Source organism: Drosophila tropicalis, unplaced genomic scaffold, assembly GCF_018151085.1.
Source record: "Drosophila tropicalis isolate 14030-0801.00 unplaced genomic scaffold, ASM1815108v1 contig_593, whole genome shotgun sequence".
Classification (NCBI taxonomy): Eukaryota; Metazoa; Arthropoda; class Insecta; order Diptera; family Drosophilidae; genus Drosophila; species Drosophila tropicalis.
This window is the reverse complement of record NW_027173070.1, coordinates 13,123,160-13,138,916: the sequence shown is the minus strand read 5'-3', so window position 1 is coordinate 13,138,916 and position 15,757 is coordinate 13,123,160. Positions and strand designations below refer to the sequence as shown.

The following is a 15,757-nucleotide window of genomic DNA, read 5'->3' as shown; positions in this document are numbered from 1 at the left end:
TAGGAATAAAATTGTCAATTTTCATGTCATTATTTCATGTCGCCGTTTGCCGTTGCCATTTGCGCCGTTTTGCTGGTTCGCATGTGTCACAGAGTGTGCGACAGAAAGAGAGAGAACGAGAGAGGGAGAGACTGAGCTAGCGAATGAGTCTCTCAAACTGAGAATATATATGGCAGATATGATTTATTCACTTGGTTTGATTTATTACAAGTCACCAACCATCCACCCATCCTCCCACCCATCCATCCACTCAGCGCCTATTCGCCCGCTTACGGCCTACAGCCGATCAAATGAATGTAAATTGTTCGTATACAAAACCAATAATAATTGTATCATTGTCAAGCCTGAGACAGACATACAGACAGATAGATGGACGGAAAGACAGACAGAAATTTTCTTTTTCGTACATAAATAATTTGACTTGATTTAACTTTATTAAAAGTTTTGCCAGCTAGCTGAACGGACAGCTGGAGTACATAACATATGACACTTTTGTGAAGCAAAAATTTTAAGTGCCGTGTAAACTTTGCCCACGTAAACACAATTCTCATTCCAAAAGGACTTAACGCGGAGGTAAGTGAATGGTAAAACTGTCGCGGACTCAACAACAAAATGAAAGAGAGAAAGAGAGAGAGAGAGAGAGAGAGAGAGAGAAAAAAAAACACAACCAGAATAGGAGTAAAGGGAAGAAAACTTATAAATTAATTTTACCACACGGCACAAAACTTTGGGGCATACCTCAGCTGCTGCCATAAAGCCCAAGGAAATGCAAGTGAGCAAGGGGTAGATTGGGGACGAAAGCAAGGGGAGAGTAGGGAAAATGTCCAAAACGAAGGAGCAACCGCAAGTTAAGCGAACTTCGTTTTTCGTTTCGTTCCGTTTCCCTGCCATTTTGTTCCGTTCTCGTAATTAACTGCAGTCCGGTCGCATCGCACACACCTGTGACAGGCAGGCAGAAGGTAAAAGAAGAAGCTGAAACTGGAATGGAGGCTCAAGTTAATTTCATGCTCATGGGTTCCCCCCTGTGTGTGTGTGTGTGTGTGAGTAAGCGAAGCGAGCGAGTTTTCACCCAGTCTTTTGTTTATGTTGCGGCATAAGAGCCGCAAGTCTGAGTTCCCGACTCTCGAGTCTCGAGTCCCGTCTCTGTCTCAGTCTCTGTCTGAGCCGCGCTCCAGTTTACCGCAAGTGTCAACATTTATTTCCAACTTAACACTTTGGCGTAACATTGCGCCTTAATCCGTAGCGCCAAAGTAACTTGACTAATTTTGTGCAAAGTTCAGCATTAACATTACCGCAAATTAGCAAAACTTTTCGCGCCACCCAAAAATCCGTAAAACAAAAAACAGAAAGTACAACGAGGATAGAAAATAAAATCGTTGAGGCAACCGTTTGTCTGGATCTACTGACTGCCATAAATTAACTTGTCTTGTGACGCATTTTGGCAACGAGAATTTGCAAACTCAAACTACTTCTTTACCTCTCCAGCAGCCTCTTGCCAACCTTACATATTTACCAACCTTTATCGATTTGGAAATTTATGTCTATTTAGAGATGGAAGGTAGCAAAAAAAAAACGAAACCCCCCACAAAGAGCTAATCGATATTGTTCATCTAGTCAAATGCCAAAAATATCTAAGGACAAACATTGACATTTCCTCAAACAAGTGACTGACTGTCAATCAGCGTTCAGTTTTGGGCCACATAAAACAACAAATGTCAATCTATAGGTAAATTTATATATATATATATGTGTGTGTATACACGCATACACACAAAGAGATAGATACATAGAAAGAGAGAGAGATAGAGAGAGAGAGATATACAAAAACTCAAAACTGAAAACTGAAGTTGTACACTTTGAAAAAAAAAAATAAATAAATTAGATGACACAAAATATAGATGACAGCCAGGATATTTCTGGCCATTTCTTTTGCCTATTTTGGTCTTAACTCTAAAAAGGATGCAACAATTTTATGATTATTAAAGCTTCAATTGAATATTTATAAATCTAAGAATTTCTTTATAAATTTGTCGTCTTATCCGAAAAGCAAAAAAATAAAGTGATCAAATATTATAATCCGGCCTGTTTTCGTTTCCGAGCCGTTTTCAAACGTATGTAAATTGTTTTCGAACTTACACTTCTTAATTCCGAGTAAAAAGTCAATCGTTTTAGTTTTCAAAGTTCGAAATATGTTTGTTTCCCCAACTACCCTAAATATAGAAAACTTTTAAGTTATTTAAAAGTCTTAATTTGTATGAATTTATAAAAAGATTTGCAGATTGACGTCTAATCGATAACGAAAGCAGGCGTAGATTTCCTCCTATCAATTCATTTCATTTTATAGCATACTTTTCAGAGCATTTATCAGAAGACGCTTGTTTTGTAGTTCTTTGAGTGGTCTGCTGTAACAATGATTTCTTCATTGATATAACTTATTTTAAATTATCCAATGCTGATATCCCAATCCAAAAACTTAAAGATTCTTTGCAAATATTGTGAAGACGAAGTTCTTCGATGCATCGAGTTAGTTTTTCTACGGTATTTGCCCATCGATTTGAGTGGTTAAACGAATTGGAACTTATTCTTGTTAAAATTGCTCATTCACAAAGATTTCTTCGAGTGTTTGTACGCTAAATTTTCAGCGATAATTTTCAATGATTTCCATGTTGCAGTCGCTCAGCGAATTCGCTCGCTTGCTGGTTGGCGGGTCCCTTGCTTTTCGGATACTCCGTCGCTTATCATTTGTTTTTTGCCTGACCGCTTCGCACAGAGGTTTTTGCCGTTTCGGAGCGGCAGCATCAACCACCACCTGCATCAGCCCGCACAATGTCCAATCAATTGTGCTAGTTCCATAAAGAGGAAAGTGGGAGTGGGAGTGGGGGTGGAAGTTGGATAGATTCTTGCTGGTGGGATAGTAGGGATAGAAGGGAAGGATTCTTCCTCCAGTGGAGCGCAAAATTTGCTACGCTTTTGACACGTTTGGCAAATATTTGAGCACGTCTAAAAGCGCGTAACATTCGAGCGGGAAATGGCCTGGGCATATTTTGATTTTACCAAGGCAAAAAGGACGCTGGACGCAGCAATTCTCTCTCTCTCTCTTTCTCTCTCTCTCTTTCTTACTGGAGAAGTTGCGTGCCAGTTAGAGCTTTACTTTGGCCGCTTTGCCCGTTTCGTGGCTTAATTAATTTTCGCTTCCGTTAACAATTTTTATATACATAAGTATGCATGTGTGTGTGTGAGTGTCTGTGTGTGTGAGTGTGCTGGTTATGTGTAAGCGCTGATTTCGTGTTATTGGTTGAATTTTTATTTTCTGGTTTCTGTTTCTGTTTCTTTAATTTAACCCAAAAATTATTTGCCGGATACATGCGATTAGTTTAGTTTGGGGGGCTCAGATTGGCAAATAGTTTGTTAGCCCGAAATGAGCGTGCATTAAGTTAATTACAATTAATATTTATTTTTATCGAAACGGGATGCAGTTAAAGCGTTGGCCAAATGAAAAATTGATGTGCTCTTTCGGAAGCTGGAAATTTGCCACGCGACCAGCAATACAAATTCCACAAAAAAAGAAAGTCAAAAAAAGAAGAAGAAAGCGAAATGTACAAAATAGAATAGAAAAAATATCAAAAAAGTTCATTTTCGATTATGACGAATTGCAAATGCCCTTATAGGGAATTTTGTCTCTTCCCAACTCGGTTGCACTTTATCGCTAGATAGTTAACATGGTTAAGATCAAGTTTCATTAGAGAGAGAGAGAGAGAGTTGGACTGTATTAAGTTTGTAATATATTTTATTATACCCTTTAAAAGGGTATAAAAAAAGCAGCAAAACGTAGCAACGACTTAAAAAATAAGCTAAAAGTCTTTTTTGAAGTTTTCTTTTCGGGCCAAAGTAAAAGCAAACGCCAAACGCAGGACAAAGACGAGACACAGAGAGACGCGTGGGACGCGACGACGGGCACAAAAACGCGATATAAAAACTTGGGGCTTTTTGGCTTTGACGCACGTAGAGCTGACGATTTGAAAGTTTGTCGTGTGTGTGCGATATATACGCTATATATATGTGCTGTGTGTGTGTGTGTGTGTGTGTGTGTGATGGCATCGACATCCCTGGCTATAGTCTACTTTCGACTTTCCCTGCCAATGCTCCGGCTGCAGCGCTTTTATTAAGCTTATAAATTTTTTATTTAAGACTTTTCACTTTGAGTTTGACTAGCAGTTTTTGGTGCATGCCACCCAGAGGGAAATCCCAAAAAAAAAAAAAAAAAATATATAAAAAAAAAATAAAAGCAGCAACACAAACAACATTTATGTGACATTCATTTTGAGTTGCTGCTGCTGCAGCTTGCGGCCTCTAAATCATTCATTCACCATTCTACCCATTTCTTTTTTCAACTACTCCCTGGGCATATATGTATATATATATATTTCTATATATTTGTTTCGCAAATTGTCCAAACGTTTAAAATGTGACTCGAAAAAAAAAGGAAAGCCATATAAATTTGAAAATATTTCATAGAAATATACATATTGTATTTGTATTTATGTACTAAGCGTTGCGGGAATTGAGACTTGACAAATAAATTTCAAATGCATTTTACAGAGACAACGGCAAATTTTATTGTCTATAAAATAAACAAAAACAAAAGGAAAGCTTTGATATTGACATTAGAATAAATGTATAATGACAATAGTTTAAAAATTAAAAACAAAAAAAAACTTAATCAATATTTATGATGCTTTTGTTAAAACTTTAATGGAAAAAAATAACTCATTTTTACTTTTTTTTAAACTAATTGTACGACTAACTTAAAACAGAAAGATATATCTTTCAAATTCACATCTATGATTCGGTTGTGACAAAACCAAAGGTCGTCGGGGTCATCGAACTCTTTTTGTTGTTAATGCTGGGTAGATAGTCTGTCCCGCTAGAACTGCAGATAATCCTCGGAGATCTTGAGAGATGAAGTTCATATATTTCTGCCGTTTCACATTTTATGGAAAGTTTGTTATATTTTTAGATGTACAAGAATCGACAAAGAGAGATAAAGTTGACCCACGATTTCTTGCTGTTCTATCAGGTTGTTTTATCTTTCTCATAATAAATTAATTTTCTCAATTTTGGTTGATGTACAGATGGCTTAAAAGACGATAAGGATAGGGACTATGATATAGGAGAGTACATTTATCAATTACTGTGACCAGATTCTTTATCTAATTTGATATAAGGAACTATAAGGAACTAATTTGATAAACAAACTATATAAAAGGCATAAGTTCTAAGCCTGGATCATATATTCGTGATATCAGATGATCAGATTAAAAAATTGCTTTTTCCTTTGAATTTTCAATTAATGTAGCCTTAATTTCTTAACTTCATGTTAATGGTTATGAATCTTTAATATTTTGAACTATTTTTTATAATAGTCTGAACTGAAACTAAAATTATGAACCAGATTCAAAACAGTATTCGATCCTGTCGAAATTCTCCCAAATATAATGCCTTTTGAAGAGGATTTTAGCACAGCAAACTAAAACACGATCTTCGTCTCTTGAATTCATGTGAACTCCTTCGTCATATGAACTCCTGTGTATATAAATGAATTCTTAGACTCTAAGAGGTGACAATTGTTCTTAAAAATGCTTATTCTAATGTGTACATATATATCATGCACAGCATTGGCTACTTGATATTTCGCCATTGTTATAATCTTAAGAGCTTTTCCACAGAGTGTGGACGCATGTTTTGTTTCTGTTTTTAAGCCATACTTGATATATGAATCTGTATATTCTATTTTTGTTTTATGTTTTGTATATTTCTTTGTTCAATCTGATTTGGTGAAGCCATTTCAAATGAACACGATGTTTATTCTTAAACACCTCAGATATTCAGATTTCGCTAAAATACAATTTTACAACCACTAAAAGCTCTAAAGCTGTATAAAGAAATTTACAAAGTGTTGAAAATATTTGACTAAATTTCAATTAAATTGTTATTAATTTTATCTCCACTCCGCCTACTGGTTATATCCACCCCATGCCTAATCATATATTATTTTCCATTGGGATCGTTTTTTGCCCTTAATAACTATCAAAGCCCGCATAGTTCTGTTAAGAAAAAACCTAAATTGGTTATTGTGGAATGCAGAAAATACACATAAACTTAAACAATATGCATTTATTGTATATTTTCTTTTTTTTGTCACTCAATTTTCTATTGTCTATGGCTCTGCCCATTGAATTTAAATAAACTATAAAATGTAGAAAATTGTTTGAAAAAAAAAAGATGGCATTTGGTATTTAATTATAACCATGAATACTTTTTTTCTGAAAAGGATTCTGTTGCACAAATTGCAATAGATTAATATGATATTTTCGCCACGTAGCACGCATGGGTGGGTAATGATGCCCTTTTGCGAGAGTGTTTTTTGTGTCTCGACTCGATGTCCGGCATATAAATGGCCTTATTTTCCAAACGTACATATTTCAAAAAGGCAAAAAAAAACCGAACCAAACTAAAATCAAAAGGAAAGAGAAAAAGTTTCGATAAGGTGCAAATTACTTTTCTCTCGTTTGGTCTCTTTGCAACGTTTGACAACTGTCAAAATAGTCAAGCATCAAATGACCAAAGCCCCAGCTTCAGCTCCAGCTGCTGGGCCATTGCCTAAGCGTGCGTGTGAATTGCCAAACAGAAAAACGCTGGACATGAATAGGGAACTAACTGGACATTGGATACAAGCCATGGGGAAAACGTATAAGCCAAAAGGAAATCAATTTCCATATGCAAAACTTTTTTAGGGTGTGTTAAGGGGGCGATTCAGAGAGAGAGAGAAAGAGTGAGAACTGGTCTACTACGTTCCTCTCTCTCTCACTCCCCGAAATCGAATTTCATCCATAAAATATTCAAATTGTGCCAAAATAAACGGACGCATAAACATTTTTTGACACCCTTCGCCAAAAGAAAGTACATTAAGTTTTTTTCAAATGTTTGATGTCCCATGAAGAAGTATATATATTCTTGACAAGGACTGTGTGAATAAATATCAAACATTATAATGTCTAAACAAAACTAAAGCATTTAATGAGTTCTTCTTATAACTCAAATATCAAATAAAGTATGGGTTAAAAATGTTGGTCCCTGATTTTCATTACTCATGGTTTATTCACAAAAATATTGTTCCAAATACACTACAAATTTAAGCATGGGTATATTCATGTTTTGGGCTTAACTATCCCACACACGAAAGGGTATTGAAATTACGGTATTGTCGAGTTTAATCGGCCCTCAAGGTTCATTTTTCTGCACGGCACCTGCAGTGCCATTTCAATATATCTTTCAGCTACAAACTGAAACTTTACCTTTTCGGGGGGTTTTCTTTTTTTCTCTCTCTTTGTTTGTCGGCTTGCATAAAATTTTATGTTAAAACGCCAAAGCTATAGGCAACTGGAGATCGACTCGACTCGAGTCGAGATGGCTGGCTGGCTGGCATCGCTTCTCACTGTTAATGTGCCCCGCGGCAGAAATTCAATTTGTATGCGAAACGGAGGCAAAAAAAAAAAAAAAACACACACTCACACACACAAACAGCATACAAAAAAAAAAAAAAAGAAGAGAATGGCCGAAAAAGTGTTTTTCCCCCTTTAGACAAACCGGAAATCAAACATGCAGGCGTAGCTAAAGGAAACTGTCATCATGCTCCTTCTACTCCCCCGTCCCCTTTCCATTTTTGGGGTAGTTGGATTGATGAAAAATGATGACTATTTGATGCATTCTTTGTAGTTGTGGAATTTGCCTCCCTGACTTTTTCTATATGCAACTTAATTTTAAAATTTTTGTGTGGAACACATTTGGTGGTCTCTTTTATGGAATTTTATTTGAAAGAGACCCTTACCCATCCTTCACAAGGAGGACTCTCTTGGTCGCCGCTTCTCCACAGTTTACCGAAAATTAAGCCGCTTATGGCCCCAGCCATTTGGTTCCTTTTGTTTTTTTAATGCTTAGCCACGCGGCGGAGTTCCGTTTATTATGCTTCCGTTCCCCTGGTCTCGATGCCTTTCATGGTATGTCTCAGCCGTGCTGTTGCCATTTCACTTAAGGGTCTTGGGTCCAAGTGCACTTGTGCTAACCACAAATAGCTATGGCTAAAGAGAAAGAACGAGAACGAGAGAGAGAGAGAGGGTCCGCACCCTTTCCTCAGCTGTTTCACTCTCTTCTGTTGGCTGTCTGTCTGCGTATTTAGCATAAAAGGTGGCATTGCTGATATTTTTGGAGTAACTTTGATGGGCAGCAGCGAAACAAGATCCCAACAGCGGAAGTGTGCTACAGTTTTTTCGGTTTTTCATTTTTTGCTTTTTGTTGTTGTTGTTGTTGTTGTTTTGAGTCGCCACAAAGTGGGCAACGGAAATTTACATAATGCCATGGCTAATGCAAATGGCGACAGAGCTCTCAGGACACTTTGAAATTGCAAACAGTTTCATATACCACAATTTAAGTTCGATCAGTGTTTAAATCGCTGAACAATTCAAGACATTTTTTGTTTTAGTTTTTTAAAAATTAGTGGGATATTCATATTTCTTTCCGTTATTAAAAGTAACCCTGCATCTAATTGTAAGTTTAGCAGTTTTTAGCCACAAGCTAAATTATTAGCTGTTTTTTGGTTACTTGCTCAGAGCTTTTTTGAGTGTCTGGCAGCACTGTTAGTTTTCTTTATTCTGCAAGCGCTTTGGCTGTGAAAGAAGTTTTCTTGTGTTTGGTTTTAAAGTGGAAACGAAATGCAGATAAATTAGATTAGACTAAAGTCAATGCAATCTGTCTGTGAAAGTGAAGAAAGTGATGTGTCAAAAGGTAAAAAAGAATGTGTCGACAAAGTGTGATGATGCATAAGTGTTGGAGTTAGACAGCTGCAATCACAGCTGATTGAAAATAAAGGTAAGAACAAATTGTAATGATTGTGTATATTATTTGATAATTTCGAGTCATGTAATTAAATTTACTTCAATCTCGCTTACCTGTGCTTATAACTTCACACAAAGAAAACACAATCTTAACACATTGAAACTGTATATAACTTTTTATTACCAAAAGAAATGGCTCCAGTTTTAAATCGTGCCCTAGTCAAGACAAAAAGAGTCGAGGAATGTTCTAAAGAAGATGACGAATCTAAGAAATTGAATACACCTCCTCTGGTATGGGATACCTTTTGGTTCAATGATCTAAGCACCTCACCCTGTTTGCTGAGTGGTCATGATATGCTAAAAAAGGCTTTGTGAACAAATCCTTGGGATTTACCCATAGGGAGAGGCAACTTTACCGCATCCATGGGCTATTGCCCTATGCAGTGCGCACTATGGATGAACAGGTTGCCGCATGCAGGGTGTACTATGATCTTTTGAAGACTCGACAATCGAAATTTGCTTATTTAAATGATATTCAATTTAAAAATCGTCGACTTTTCTACAGTCTGCTATTAAGCGATGTTGAGGAATACATGCCCATACTGGATAGTTCCGCTTTCCACTATACGATAAGTAACTATAGTTTTTTATATACCTACGGGACAAAGGGATTGTTTATCACCATCAAGGATCGAGGTCATGTGCTGGATATTCTCAAAAACTGGCCCCATCGTTACGCTCGCTGTCTGTTGGTTACGAATGGAGCTGCTGTCTTCAGTATGGGTGACAATGGGGCACATAGCATGGCTTTGGTGTGCTCCAAATTATACCAACATGTGGTTTTCGGCGGCATACATCCGGATTTCTGTATTCCCATTGTCCTCGATGTGGGCACAAACAATGAGGAGCTGCTCAAAGATGAACTGTATGTTGGTTTGAAGGAAAAACGTTGCAGTCGCAAGGAGTATGATGAATTCTTTGAGGAATTCGCCACGGCTGTGATAAGTTTGTATGGTCCACGTTGTCTCATACAATGCAAGGCTTTTGATACTCAAAATGCCATTACCCAGTTGGAAAAATATCGCAATCGTCAATGTTTTATCGATATCGATTTTCAATGTTTAGGTGCTTGCGCTATCGCGGGCGTGATAACCGCCAATCAAATAACGCGAAAGTCCTTTAAGACCAACATGTTTCTATTCTATGGCAAGGATGCCTTCAATGTGGGAATGGCTCGTCTGTGCATAGCCTATTTAAAACGTGAGGGTTTAAATGATAATATGGCAAAGTCAAGAGTTTGGCTATGTGATGAGAAGGGTTTGATTGTCTTCAATCGCCCCAATCACAAAGTGCCCGAAGAATTGCAAGAATTTCAGCATGAACATGAACCCATTGAGAGTCTGGTGGAGGCTATTGATACTTTAAAACCCAATGTTTTAGTGGGCGGTTGCTCGCAACCCAATTCCTTTACCAAGGATGTGCTTAGGGCCATGGAACGCAGCAGCGAACAGCCCATTATATTCGCCAGCTCCCGTCCCATTGAGCAGGCAGAGTGCTGTGCCGAAGATGCCTTTGTCCATACCAAGGGCAGATGCGTCTTCATATCCGGCTCTAATGTGCCGCGCGTGAAATATGCTAATAAGTGGTATGCTCCTGGTCGCTGTAGTAGCATTTACCTACTCTCGGGAGTGACTCTAGGCATTATGTTATCTGGCATGACTACGGTTCCCGATGAAGCTTTCTGTGTGTGTGCCGATCGTCTCTCCACATTGGTCTGGCCCAAGGATTTGGCTTTTAGAGATGTCTTTCCACCCATGCGTAAGATTCAGTGCATCAGTCTACAAATTGCCGAGTCTGTATTCACCTATGCATATCGTCGTCGTTTGGCTACCCTTTGGCCCCAGCCCACTAATCCCATGGACTATATTAAGAGTCATTTATATGAATCGGATTATCGTAAAAATATATTTACCACTTATTGCATGACTGATCAAGTCATCGGGACTAGCGAATCGGTTAACTATTATAAAGAAAAGATATAGCTAGCTAAATGTACATATATCATACATATATAATTAAAGACTCTTTTCTGTATTGATTTCACTTTTGCCAGCGGGCAATTAATTGCATGCAATTTTCATGTGTCAACTCATGCTGTTTCTGTCTGCTAGAAGGGACTGTGAGTTTTCCCTAGTGGCACTATGTTCCACTACGTACGGAAACTATTAAAAACAACAAACAATGCCATTTGCAATCAAATAATTGAAACAACCACCATAAAATGGCATAAAACAAAGCCACAACAAACAGTCGAACTGAACCGAACCGAACTGAAATTAAATTGCATTTATACATACATATGTATGTGTGTGTGCTTGTGTGCTTGTGTTGTGTGTGAATTGTTCTCCAGCTGGCTGACTTTGACAGGTGCTGCACGTGCCTATATAAAGCTGGGAAGGGGCTGTAGAATTGACGGAGGGCTACCATGTGATGCATTTTATTTCATTTCATTTATCAATATGACCAAATGAAATGGCCTGTCCCATTCAGGGGACAAAGAATCAATTTTTTCTCACTACAAATAAAGAAAAATGCATCTGGCATCTATTGTCCAAAAAGAACTACATATATATCAAAAAATTTATAACAAGGAGTCGAGTTCTAGTGGAATTTTATTTTTATATAGAATTAGCCGCACCCTTTCATACTGATACAGATATTTGATAACTTGTTTTTCCCGTCTAAGTCCAAGTCAATATCCAAGTCATATATCAAATTTGTAAGTCTTATTAAACTTAAGTCCTACAGACACTTAATAAATGACTTGCAGGTAAATATGTAGGTATATTAAAATCTGAAAAGTTTTTTCAGTTTAATTTTTGGAAAATTCACATATGACTGGACCCCAGGTGCTGCCAGTCTTCACATTCTGTGTGGCCAGCGAAGGGATTTCAGTTAAGAAAAGATGTAAATTAAGGTACTACTTACGATGGCACCGTCTAACATAGCATCGAATCTCGGATTACGTAATGCCTTATAGAATTTTGAAAATATTTCACTCTTCTTACACTTCTCCTTGATCAAATGCACATATTCTTGACGTGGCAAATACGTGAGAACATCTTTAACGAGGTAACTAAAACTACTTGATTTTTTCTCAAGGACTTTAGACTTTCGATTAGCAACCTCAAAAGCTTTAGAATGAATATCAGCCAAATCATTTTTGTAAAGAAGAATTGTTCGTGCCAATGGAACATCTTTTAGATGCTTCCTTCTATGGGTGCGCACATCTGACCAAAACTAATATACCGCATTTGAAAGTTTTGATGCCAGTTGTTCGTCCAATGCAGGGAAGTTCTTCTTAGCGCTATAACTTTGTTACAACAATGACTAACGAAAAATTCTTTTATCATACATATATTCTTTATGTGTAATAGAACCGACTTTAATAAACAAATTTTTAGATTAAACAGGAGGTTAAATTCAATCAATAAGGCTGATTCCCTAGCCTCTCAAAGGCTTCTTTAAACTCGCTTCTCTTTCTAGCTTGTCATTTGTGACATTAATGTTGGGTCAAGCGAGTTTAGAAATTGAATTGAAAACATTATGTACTACATCTTCGACCATATCAGTGTTTGTCTAGTTTTATTCCAGATAACAGAACTGACAATGTTAATATTTTTCCACAAAGAGCTTATGTTTATAATCAAACTCTCTCTCTCTTTGCAAATAAATTTCACAATCAGTCTCACAGCACGGAGTCTCTTTTTAAAGAAGTCCGCTTACGTTTGCTATAAAAAGCCATACACTATACGTCATTCTGAAATGTGATCTCAGCCGAGAGTGAAGCATTATTTATTTGTTGTTGTTTATTTGCACTCGATAAAGCGAATGCTGAATAAACAGTTTATGGCATTTGAGTGCGACAATCCACTTAACGTTAAGTTGACCTCTACTTTTTTATTCATTATGAATGTGTTTTAGTTAGTCCCTAAAGAATTTATATTCGATTCGATTTAAACTAAACATATTTTATATATTCTATATTATATTTATTATAGAATTTACATGAAGTTTTGTAATGCAATGCAAATTGAATAGGAAGTTAAGCCATGTAATAGTTTTAGGTTTTTAATTTATTAAATTTTAAGTTGTTATACTAAATTGTAAACTCATCACAAACCGAGATTCGTTAACAATATTAACTCTATAGAACGTAGTCAAATTTGCAATTACAAATGAAGTACATTGTATAATTGTTGTAGGAGATTAAAATATTTGTTAAACATCTGTTCCATTAATAAGTTTTCATCTATACAAGCCATTTAACACATAACACTAAACTTTAAGAAACAACTTTTAGTTAATTAGCAAAAACAACTGCAAGTTCTGGATTTTTAACAAAAGCAAACCTCCAGAAGTAACAAATACTTTGTTCTTAATGCTCAGGTAAGCATTTCTTAGACATAAGTCCTCCAGGCAATTGACAATTGATTGTTAACCAAAGCTTCGGGACAAAGAGTTGAATAACTTGCAGGTCAATCTATTTACAATCAATCTGTTAAATTTACAATCTTAATAAGTTGATAATTTCATATCACTGGACCCCAGGAGATGACTTCAAAGGCAATATTTTTCAGACTGTGAGCATCAATGAAATTGCTGTTTAAAGTACTGATAAGATTCTTTACATTCTGGGTGACCTGCAAAATGAATACAGATAAGAAAATACTATTCAAGAGATGGAAGTCGTAGACACTACTTACCATGGCTTGCTCTATCATGGGAATGAACTCTGAACTACGTAGAGCCTGATAGAATTTGGCGAAGATTGCACTCTTCTCACACTTGTCCTTGATTAAATTCACATATTCTTGACGTGGCAAATGGGTCAAAAGTTCGTTTACGAAGCTGATGAAACTATGGAAATTTCTCTGAGGGTCAGAGGGCATTAGAACAAAAACTACTATGTCATTGTCATAACTACGACGAACTCTTCGTTCCAATGTTGTATCATTCAGATGCAAATAGTTCATGATGCTGATAACCTCAGGCGTTTGTTCCGCTCGTCTCTGGAATTGTTTGAAGTTCGAGCTACGCAAAAATAAAACGGCCTTTCGGAAATCGGAATCGATGAACATATGCTTAGCCACAACGGCATCTAAGGTGACTTGTGGTATTAGATTGATAAAGTCACGAAAATCCCTTATCAATTCGGGTGAATAGCGCACTTGATCCCATTCCAATGGAGATGCAGTTGTTGTTGGCCCTTGAATCGTAGATGGGAGTGGATAATAATGATATTTCTTGCCTTGCACAAACACAAGAAAAATGCTTATCAAAATCAGCACCGTTTGTCGTTTGTAGAGCATTTTTCACTAGAACAGTCAAGCTCAACCTTAGTTACTCAACTGAATTTCTTTTTCTTAAAATTGTTATTTGAATGAACTGAGATTGAGTAAGTTGAGATTACGGATGAGCTTCTCTCTCACTCTCTTTCGATGTTTTATTCTCTTAAATTGAAAAACGCAAAAACCCAAAAAGTATGTTATAAAAGTTAGATTAAATAAAACTTAAACGAAAAACGGTTTTAAGTAACGAAATGTACGTTGGCTCTTAGCAAACTGGAAAGATTTGCAAATGATGCATTCTATTTATATGGAATCCTTGATCCTTCCCATTGGCTACTTAAAATTTGTTACCTGGATGCCTGTTACCTGTATGTAAACATATTCTTCTCTTTTATAATTATATGGAATCCTTGATCCTTCCTTTTGGCTGCTTAGAATTGTTACCTGTATGTCTGTTACCTATCCAGGTGAACACAAGGGTTTCTCTCTTACCTTTTAGTCCTGCAACACAATACGACAAGCTATAAAGTAATTATGTTGATCACTTTTAATCTTTTCTCAGCTGATGTTTATGTTCTTTATCTGATTATTAGCTGAACAACATTTTGGTTTTGTCTCATAAAACTATCTTAGGTTAAGAACTAAATTATCATTTTCTTTTAAAAACTTGCAGAGTTTAGATTTCATTTAGTAGTTTATACTCCCAAGAAGACAAATCAAAAGTTGCTGAGCTGTGAAGTTAATAGTTGCAATGGAGAAAAGTGACAAACATAAAAAAATGGTATTTCCGACTATTTGTAATTAATGTATAATTGATTCGATACGTTTTATTATTTTATTGGAGCTGCGAGAATCGCTTGCCGCAAATATTTTAACACTCAATTAAAATTGCATGGCAAATAATTGCAACACATTTAAAGGCGCACTCATTTATAAATATATACATACATATGTATGTATTGATGTTTCTGTCTGTAGAATCACACGCGTTTAATGCATTTTTGTGGTAATGGGAACAAATTAAGCGTAAATTACATGGCCAAATGATATCGATATTCCTGTATCCTAGCCCTTCCACACTTGCCACTTTACCAAAAGAGTATTGCTCTTTTTCTGAATAATATTTATAAAAATAAATATGATTTATATTTTTCTGTAATTATATTAAGAAGTACATCCACCCTTTCCACTTGAGAAACACACACGCATACACTTACATACACATACGCATTGAGCTCTTGTGTATGTGAAATTAACAATTATGTATATTCTGTGATTCATGGTTTAAGAATTTTTAACTTAATTGAATTCGTGTTGTAAGATCTTATGGTAAATTGATAAAGGTGTTAAAAGGAGATTATCTAATTTACTTAAAATCAATTGGTAGTTGAATTAGTTGGGAATTTCTGGATTTTGCCCTTACCAAGAAAAGGACGTTGTTGATCTTTTTTGTTTATCTACCCTGTGATCCTAATTCTGCGGAATAACGATTATTGCCAAACCTTTTAAGCACCT

The 15,757-nt window shown here is 36.3% G+C and overlaps 4 protein-coding genes across 4 annotated transcripts in view; 3 read left to right on the top strand and 1 right to left on the bottom strand.

The window, feature by feature from the left end:
* Positions 1 to 15,757, top strand: part of Sema2a (Semaphorin 2a) — a 123,587-nt gene that overhangs the window by 11,621 nt on the left and 96,209 nt on the right. The window lies entirely within an intron of this gene.
* The window catches only part of Sema2b (Semaphorin 2b), a 139,435-nt gene that overhangs the window by 64,861 nt on the left and 58,817 nt on the right, over positions 1 to 15,757 (top strand). The window lies entirely within an intron of this gene.
* Positions 9,084 to 10,994, top strand: LOC137577776 (NADP-dependent malic enzyme). Its single transcript, XM_068291324.1, is given in 2 exon segments — positions 9,084 to 9,258; positions 9,261 to 10,994. Coding segments are annotated over 2 exon segments (1,848 nt in total). The 3' UTR covers positions 10,934 to 10,994.
* jtb (jetboil) lies at positions 13,010 to 14,339 on the bottom strand. Its single transcript, XM_068290402.1, has 2 exons — positions 13,658 to 14,339; positions 13,010 to 13,594 (listed from the first exon to the last, which is right to left on the bottom strand). The coding sequence occupies exons 1-2, from the start codon at positions 14,261 to 14,263 to the stop codon at positions 13,484 to 13,486; spliced, it is 717 nt and encodes a 238-aa protein (XP_068146503.1). The 5' UTR covers positions 14,264 to 14,339; the 3' UTR covers positions 13,010 to 13,483.